At 44.0% G+C, this 9851-nt stretch overlaps 1 protein-coding gene across 1 annotated transcript; it reads right to left on the reverse strand.

Annotated features, from left to right (window-relative positions):
- Positions 1–352: 352 nt before the first annotated feature.
- Positions 353–1303, reverse strand: LOC103542870 (olfactory receptor 2V1-like). The gene has a single exon (XM_008509799.2). It carries the CDS (start codon positions 1301–1303, stop codon positions 353–355), a length of 951 nt encoding a protein of 316 aa, XP_008508021.2.
- Positions 1304–9851: the final 8548 nt, after the last annotated feature.

Here is a 9851-nt window from a genome sequence, read left to right on the forward strand (position 1 = left end):
GATGGGATTTAGGCAGCGCCCTAAGGAGAAACTCAACCTTAGGCAAGGTGCCTCTCCTTAGCCATGGGCAATTCCTGGAGAGGGAAACAGCTGAAAACTATCACCTGCTGACTCTGTGGGATATAGGCTCTGTGTCTTCTATTCTTTGCAACCTGTAGGCCCAGCCATCCTTCAACATTGGAAACACTTAGCATGGACATGTTAGATTGAATTGATGTGTTAATCTGATTAACTCTAGTTAGAGAATGACTTACTTTTAGTAGGGCTCATTTGTTTCTACTCCAACCAAACCACAGGTGTCTAATTCAGGTTCTAGGTCCCAAAGCCCACATCCCCTGGCACCAAAGCTGACCTAACCCTGCCCCCTACTACAAAGACACCTCCGCAGGAGTTGTTTGAGAGCCCTGGCCACTTCCTTGTTCCTCAAGCTGTAGATGAGCGGGTTGAGCATAGGGGTGATCATGGTATAGAAGACAGAGACCACCTTGTCCTGTTTGGAGGAGTGGTAGGTCTGGGGCCTCATGTAGGTGATCATGGCGGCCCCGTAGAAGAGGGAGACCACTGCCATGTGGGATGAGCAGGTAGCAAAGGCCTTCTGACGACCTTCAGCAGAACGCATACGGAGCACAGCCACTAGGATCTTCAGGTAGGAGGCAGAGATGACAGAGAAGGGCAGGAGCAGCATGAGGATACAGCAGACATAGATCATGGTCTCGTAGAGAGAGGTGTCAGCACAGGCCAGCTTGAGCACAGCAGGGACATCACAGAAGAAGTGGTCAATCTCCTGGGAGCCACAGTAGGGAAAGCTTAGAGTGAAGACAGCCTGAATCAGCCCATCTACCAGGCCAAAGAGCCAGGAGCCTGATACCATGAGCCAGCATACACGGCGGCTCATGACCACTGAGTATCTCAGGGGATTGCTGATGGCCACATAGCGGTCATAGGCCATGAAAGCCAGCAGGAAGCACTCACCCCCTGTGAGGGTAAGGAAGAAGAGGATCTGGAGCCCACAGCCTGTGAAGGAGATGGAGCCATGGCCCATGAGGAAGTCAACGGCCATCCGTGGCACAATGGTGGAGATGAGCATGAGGTCCATGAGTGACAGCCAGCTGAGGAAGAAGTACATGGGGGTGTGCAGGTGGGGGCTGACATTGATGAGGAGGATCATGAGCCCGTTGCCAGAGAGAGCCATCAAAAACATGATCATGGTGATGGAAAAGAGGAAGATGTGGAGTGGCGAGTGGGTGAAGAGGCCCAGGAAAATGAAGTGGGAGATGAGAGTCTGGTTTCCCACCCAGACCATTGATCCTGCAGAGGGATGCGCCAGAGGCAGAGTTGGGGTCTGGAAACAGGAGGTTTAAGTTTAGGGCCATACTACTGAGGACATTACAACTTTACCCAATGCATTGCCCTCTTTAATTGGTACTCGGTTTAGAATAATAGGCAAGCCCTCATTAAGAAAAAGGATCTCTAACAGAGATGCAGGTTATTGTTGTTGTTTTAACTTCTACGACTTTCTGCACATAAGTGAGAAGCAAATTTTAAGCTATTTCTTGCTAAAACGAGCACTGCTTCTGCCTCTGCTAGGAGCTGTTCTGTTCTCCAGCCCTCATAATTGCTTCTCCTAGAAAGCTCTAGGCCAGCCTTACCCAAGGATTTGATTTTTCAGGAAAAGGTACTAAAGTGGCAAAGACATTTACCAGCTGTGTGAATGGGACACTTGTATAACCTTTCTGAAAATCATTCCCTTATATTAAATTGAGATAACAATATTATCTTATGAGGTGATTGCAAAGATTGAAGATGATAGCAAGCAATGTCCAGTAGTTTAGAAGTGATGACAGCTGACATGACTTGAGTATTTCTCATGTGCCAGGCACCCAGTGAGCACTCTGCCACAACCTTGCATTTAACCCTCATAACTGCCCTGAAAAATTGATCATTACCCGCATTTCACAAGTGGGGAAACGTAAACAGAGGGAGGTTTATTAATTTTTTCTTTTCCTATATGAAAGCTTAAAGTATTTCCGAAGTAGCTTAGTAAATGAGAGACTAGAGGAAATCCAAAAGCCCAACACAAAGGAAACACTAAGTAAATTACGGTACAGTCATGTGATAAAGAATATGTAGTCAGTGGGATATTTATGACATTTTAATAGATATTGCACAAAAATATATATGTATCTACTGATACATTTCTGAAGCCTAGGAGAACATATGCCAACATATCAACAGTGTGGTTCCTTCTTGGTAGTTGGATTTAGGGTTATCTCCTCCCAATTTCTTTGTATTTTACACATTTTCTATGAGGAACGTGGAAATATAATTGAATTTTTAACCCAAAGTTATACTATATATAGGATCAACACTAAAAATCAGCAGTATTCACATACAATACTATAAACCAACTAGTGAAAGTAGTAGAAAAAAAATATGTCTTATTCACAATTGCAACAAAAGCTGTAAAGTACCTAGGAAAGAACCCTCATGATAAAAATTATAAAGTATTACCGAAGACAAAACAGAAGGCCTGAAGAAACTATGTATATTCTTGGATAGACAGGTCCAACATTGTAAGAATGTAAATTCTCCCCAAAATTAATCTATAAAATCTACATGATCCCAATTAAAATCCCAATAGGACACTTGCAGTTTGGAAATGTCAGTGTAGAGTTACAATTCTCTGAGAAGTCCCCCCAAAGCAGTGAGAGATTGAGAGCAGAAGCACAGTCCATGTTGGATGAAGTTGGGATACCTGAAAGCGGAACCCTCAAGATAAAATTGGAAGGGACACCAAAAGCAGTAGAAACTGAGCAGGAGTGAAGGAGAAAGTGGAAAAAGGGCACCTATGAGCATAGACCAAAGTGTCTTCTCTAAAAAGAAGGGAAAAACCAAAATTGCTTGTTTGTGCCAGTGGAAGCAAGGAACCTCTTGGGACCCAGTTTCTCCAAAGAGCAGAGAAAGAAATGAACAAAGAATCACACAGACTAGCCTCATTCGCAGGAAGAATTCTGTCTTGGTGGCAGGGAGAGAAGAGGGGATGTGCATTAAGAGCAGCCCTGCAGCTCTCCATCTCAGTAGCCTGAGAATAGCTAGAGGTTATCCTTAACACCCAGGGTCGTGAGAACCATGATGTACAAAGAACTCCGCTTCTGGGTTAAAATGGCTGATTGAACACGCTCAACGACTGTGCCCTCCAAAAGTCCCACTAGAAAGCGAGTAACCACAGGGAAAATGAGAACAAGGCAGAAGAAAACAACAACGTTATTTGGAAGCTGAAACCAGATGAGTCGGGGTAATGTACTTGCAGATCTAAGAAGGCTGAGGAGCTGATTAAGCCATGGTCAGGGCAAGACCGAAAATGGGGATGGCTTGAAAATCTGCTGAAGAAGCACAAATCCCTCCCTACTCCACACATGTGGGCTCTGGCCCCTCACCCTGGCAGAAGATAGTAGACTAATTCTCCAGGGAATGTGAAGCTGAGAATCCCAGGCTCAGGGGAGGGTGCTGTGAACCCAATGGTATATGGGAAGAAAGCGGGGTGCCTGGCATGGTCTCCCACTGAGCTCCTGGGACCCAGATTTATTCCCTTCAGGCATGAAAACAGATGAGCCTCTCCCTCAATCCAGGAATCTGACTGGTCCAGGGAACATCTAAAGATACTGACGTTGGAAGTTTAAAAAATAAATAAATAAAAACCCAGTCACTTCACCCAAAATGAAGCCAAAATGAGCATGCCCCAGCCATAGGCTCAGAGCACCCAGTTTGTTTTTTATTACCCCATATTTTAATCTGAGCAGACAACTGAGGAGAAGTGGACATCTCTTCAAAGTTTGCATCCTCAAATGAAATGTTTAAAAGTATTAATTCATATTTTTCATATATTTTTTTACAGAAAAATCAAGATTGATCAGATACTATTCTCAGTGTCACCTCTCGGGTGTTGTGGGGGATCTCTTTATTGCCAAAGCTACCTGGCCATACAAATCACAGTCATAGAACGTAGGAGCAGATTGAGACTCCCATCCCATCCCAGGGAGTGACGGTGACCCACATAATGTGATAGCATAGAGTGTGAGTGAGGTACCAGAGAAAGAGATGGGGGATTAGAAAGGAGAGGAATGAGGAGAAACATTAAACAAGACCAAAAGTGGAAGGGAGAGATGAAGGAGCAGTGGGAAAACGTCAAGGAAAAGGAGACAAGATAAGGAGACGTGACAAAATGTAGAAAAATAAAGAGGAATACACAATGGAATTCTACTCAGCCATAAGAAACGACGAAATCCAGCCACTTGTGACAACATGGATGGACCTTGAGAGTATTATGCTAAGTGAAATAAGTCAGAGGAAGAAAGTCAAATACCATATGATCTCACTCATAAGGAGAAGATAAAAACAATGACAAACAAACACATAGCAACAGAGATTGGATTAGTGGTTACCAGAGGGGAAGGGAGGTGAAAGGATGGCAAATGAGGACAGGTATGCAGTGATAGATTGTAATTAGTCTTTGGGTGGTGAACATGATGTAATCTACACAGAATTTGAAATATATTATGCTGTGCACCTGAAATTTATATAACATTATAAACCAATGTTACAGCAATAAAAAAATCCACAAAAATAAAGAGGGAAACTGTTAGAATACCAGAAATGTTTCCCCAGAAGACACGGAAAGTCAGAAAAGAAAGACCCAATGCAACAGAGGGCAGAGAACATGGACATAGTGAGAAAGGAGAATGCAGATGCTAAGGGAGAAGGATTGGGAGAAAGACAACACAGATGGGACAAGGGACAGGAAGAGAAGGGGCACTTGAGTGAAGTAGACAGCCAGAGAGAGAGACAGAGCACTCCCATTATCAATGCCATCATGAGCCCTCTGACTTCCAGGACTCTGGAGGCTGTGAGAGCCTAGTACCACCGGCTCTCCCCATCCTGTAGAGAAGGGCTGTGGAGTAGACTGCATGGCGTCCAACCCCTCTGGCTCTCTTGGATAACCCTGCCCCCTTCAGAGTCTTCTCACAGCTGCCTCTGGCTCACCAGGTACCAGAGGCAGCTGCTTCCAGTCTGGACAGAGACAGTGGTCATGGTCTGACCCTCCCCAGCTTTCTCCTACACCATTGGAACATTCTGTGCCCATATTTGAAAGCCTTCTCCAGGTGACCAGGGGTCCACGTGGCCTGCAAGGCCAACCTCAGCTGATACAGACAGTCCAGGCCTATCCGTTCAGTCCAGCCTTCCTCTCGATCACAGTATGCCAAAGACCACCCATGTCTCTGTTGGCCAGACTCTGTGCTTGCACTCACATCATCCCATTTGCCTAGAATGTCTTCTCTAATCCTTCATTCATTCGACAGATTTTTACTGAGCACCTACTGTGTGCCAGGCACTGTGCTAGGTGGTGGGAATAGAGTGAACAAAAAGATACAGTTTCCTCCTGGGAGCTGAAACTCCAAACGACCCTCTACTCCCACTCCTGAAACCTTCACTCTTCCATCAAGTCCCTCCTCCTCAGAGATTTTTTCCCTTCCTTACGGCACTTGGTGTCCAGAATCAACAAATGCTGGTCCGTCAAGTAATGTCTTGTTGACCAAGAGAACATCAAAGATCCCTCATATGGGGGTCTATGAACCCTGAAATTGTCTGCAAAACCTAGTGCTTAGGTGCATAGTTCTAGACAGAAAGACCAAAGTTTTTATTATATTCCTTAGAAAAGTGAAAAGACCTACCTTTTATTGTTGAATTGAAGTTATTTATCTGGTGGTGGTGTTTACACTTTCCAGAATGGATTTCCCCAAACTTATGGTATGTGTGCTGAGCACAAAGGCCTGGAGGGTGGTCTCTGTGTGCTCCACGTATTACCTATTCACACAGTGCATGTGACACTCGGAGAAGCGGAAGCTCAAATAGTGCCATGGGTGCAATCTCCCTGCCCTTAAGGGTGACTCATCTGTTTGGTGGAATCCACAGAAGCTTCCTGGAGCCCAGGAGGTAAAGTTAGATCCTGAAGGATAATTGGAATATCCAAAGATGAGCAGAATATTTCAGGCAGAGGGAAGAAGAAGAGCCTGAGGTGGAGAGGAGAAGGCACAGTGCTGATGGGGGAGGCGAGCTGGACCTTGAGAAGGGGAGAAACTACTAAGAGGCAGCTGTGATGGTCCAAACAGGAGATGGACACCAACTGTGTGACCTTGGGCAGGTTCCTTAACCATTGTGAACCCCAGTTTCATCATCTATGGTGGCTGTGAGGATAAAACAGGATAATGTATGTAAAAGCCTTTACTCTAGTGCCTCACAGATAGGAAGTTCCCAACACATAGTGGCAGATATTCTGATGTCCACAACCTCTATCACTTATTATGCTGTAGACGAAGGTGGTAGCAGGAGGAATGCAAAGGAAGAGTAAGATCTTTTTTTTAAGTTTATTGCATTGGGAATTAGAATTTTCATGTTGAAAGGGAACTTGGACACAATTTACTCTGACTGTTATGGATGCATCAACTGGCTTTCAAAAAATGCGTTTTAATCAATTATCAGACAAACTACTTTTTGCTAATGAAGGAGGACCCATTCCAATGTAATATAAGCCCCTGCTACCAAAAGAGGTGCAAATTTCTCCTGACAAAGCCTTACCAGGTGGCTACAGCACTTACAGCTTCATTTGGGCAACAGCAGCAGATATTTTAGGGCGGGAAAGCCTTCCTGCACCCCTCAGATCAGACTTGCCAGAGCCCTAGGCTATGCATAAGAGACTCCTGCAGAGGTGAGGTGGGAATTTCTCAGAGAGCCCTGCAGCAGAAAGGGGAGAAGTCAGACCCATGGGAGAACTTTCTCCAAGACAAAGATAACTGCAGGGTGGGAAGAGAAGGGAGAAAACACACCAAAGTATGTGTTTTCAAATAAGAGCAGAACCCTGACTGTCCTTCAAGAAGAAGGAGAGTAGGAGAAAATATCCAAACAGAAAAAAATACATGGTGCGCAGGAGAGCAGCAAGCAGAAACCTGTTTTCAAGTGATGGACATAGAAGCACATGTGGTGGGTGGGCAGGAAGGACTTCACCACTGCCTTTCAAAATCTAACAGCCAGATACCATCAGGAACAGACAACTCTCCCAGTACCCTGAGGGGGATTGTTTCAGAGGGTCTGGCCATTGTTACATCCTCCTTAGACCTAAAAAGACAAAATAGTGTCCACCCCTCCTAAAACCTGGCATGAGACCCTGTGGAAGTCACTTCCCCTCTCCGATTCTCAGTCTCCCAAACTGTCAAATGTCAGGTTGGGTGAAACAATCCTCAGGTCTTCTCTAGTTCTACCCAAACACAAAAAAAGAATTAGGAGAAAAAACATGATACTTCAGAAACTAAATCTAACCAGTCAAGGGTTCTCTACCTCAAGAGAAGTAGAAAACAGGAGAAGACAGGGATAGTTGTGGGACGAATGAACTTTTTAAGCACTTGATAAGAGAGAAGGGAAATACAAGACACAGAGAGGAAAAACCTTACCTGAAACCACGTAATCAATGACACCAGAAGGGCTGGAGAGTCCGAGGCACACCCCAATCTGGAGCTGTATGTCCTTGGTGAAGAGACTCCAGCACCCAGGGAAGGATGCTCTGATCAGTCAGTGGAGTCAGCAATGGGGTCTCTCTCAGTGCATGGAAGCCAGCGCACCTCCATCTCCTTGAAGGAAATGGTCCTGAAATGGAAGCAGAAGGGATCTAGGAAAGGTAGAGAAGAAAAATTTCCAAAAGAAAGACAGGTTTGTGTGTTCAGAACTCCTCAAGAATCTCCTCCTATCTTGTGAACATAAGAATTGACTGAATTGCTTGGGGGGGCACTCCCCATCCACAGGCAGAAAATATCCAATGTCTCCCACAAGGGCTGTGGAAAGGTTTTTAAGAAATGCATTAAGATTGGATAAAATGGAAATATGGGTTCTGAAAGAAGGAACGCAGAAAACCCTGGAAGAGAAAACCCTGTTAAAACCCTGGCAGGATCTTTTGGGTTTAAGAAAAAGCCTTCCAGAAACAATGATTATGGTACAGAAAGATCATAATCCTTTATCCAAAAGGAAAGCACACTGGGAGTGGGCTTCACCAGGAGGGGAGGGGTTACTTGCTGGGAGCCATCGCCGGGCCTCTTGCCAGGCCCAGTGCTCTGCTGAGAGATTTTATTGCCTGCCACTTCTCACTGCCACCTCCTGTTCTCCCCTCTGATGTAACAAAGGAAATTTGCTTCTGTTTTCACAAATCCTTGGAGAGCCCTCCTCTGCCACACCTCTGTCTCCAGTCTCTGACAATTAAACATCTCAAGGAAGAAAGTTTCTGGCAAATTTCTCCGCGAATCTCAGCCACTCCAACAAACAAACTCTCTCCCAGGGGAGGTGGAGAGGTAAACTGGGGAGAGCTTCTCTGGGTCAACCTGGGAAGAATTGGCTTTTGCTCTGTGATGTGGTCATTGGGGATGGCCATTAAACAATTTACGTAGGCAAAGCCAACAGAGCACCTTCCAGAGTCTTCCAGACCATCGCCCCCCTCTACATTCTCCTACCATCTCCTATTACCTGAGCTAAATGAGGAGGTTCCTATCTGAGATCACACTGACCCTTCTGACTTTGGAGCTCAATTCTACTGGAAATCAACGCAGTCCCCAAGAGGTCCAGGATTCAGCAAACACACTATGCTATGACCATGAGGTCATCTGTCTCTGGCACTGACTACCTCTTGCCTACTCTCCTATCAGCTCCCACCCAGCTGAGTTTCTCTCATACTAATAAATTTACAAAATAAATGTAGTATAGCACAGACACTTGACCTTGAATTAAGACAGAGCTGGGTGGGAATTTTATTTAGACATGACCTTGGGCAAGGGACCAATCTGAATCCCAGTGTCCTCATCTGTAAACTGGAAAAATGATATTCACTACAAAATATTTGTTGTGAGAATTAAATTGAATAGACAACCTAGAGTCATTTCCCTGTTATAGGTTTTAAGAATGAAGTACTAGTGTCATTGACGTCCATTCTCTTTCAATCTCAAAAGCAAAGACAAAAATACAGATTTTACAAAAATAGTTTATAAAACTCACTAAACAGATAGCTGAAGCCTATAGCAAAGAACAAATCAAATGCTGAGGAGGGGGAAGAATCTGATTCATGGAGTTACGACATTGTAATATTCAAAATGTCCCGTTTTCAATGAAAAATTACAAATCATGGAAAGAATTAAGAAAATATAATCCATTCACAGAAGAGATAAACAGAAACTGTCCTTGAGAAAGTACAGACGTCAGCCTTACTAGACAAAGACTTTAACTCAATTGACTTAAATATTCACAAAAAGCAAAAGGAAGCCATAAACAAAGGGCCAAAGGAAACTAGGAGACCAATGTATGAATAAATGCAGAATGTCAATAAATAGATAAAATTATAAAAAGGAGCCAAACAGAAATTCTGGAGTTGAAAAGCACAATAACTGAAATGAAAAACTCACAAGAGGCTTTCAAGAGAAGATGTAAGAAGGCAGAGGAAAAAAATCAGCAAACTCGATGATAGGTCAGTTCACATTATTGGGTCTAAGAAGCACAAAGGAAAAAGAATGAACAATAATGAACAGAGCCTAAGAGACCTGTGGGATACCATCGAGCACAGCAACATAGGCATTTGGAAATCCAAGAAAGGAGAAAAAGATACAGTAAGATTATTTAAAGAAATAATTGTTGAAAATTGTTCACATTTGATAAAAAACATGAATCAATAGAGTGTTAGAAATTCAATGAACTCCAAGAAACACAAATGCAAGGAGAACCTTACAGAGACACATCATAATCAGGGTATTGGAAGCCACGGACAA

The sequence above is a fragment of the Equus przewalskii genome, chromosome 10 (assembly GCF_037783145.1).
Source record: "Equus przewalskii isolate Varuska chromosome 10, EquPr2, whole genome shotgun sequence".
NCBI lineage: Eukaryota > Metazoa > Chordata > Mammalia > Perissodactyla > Equidae > Equus > Equus przewalskii.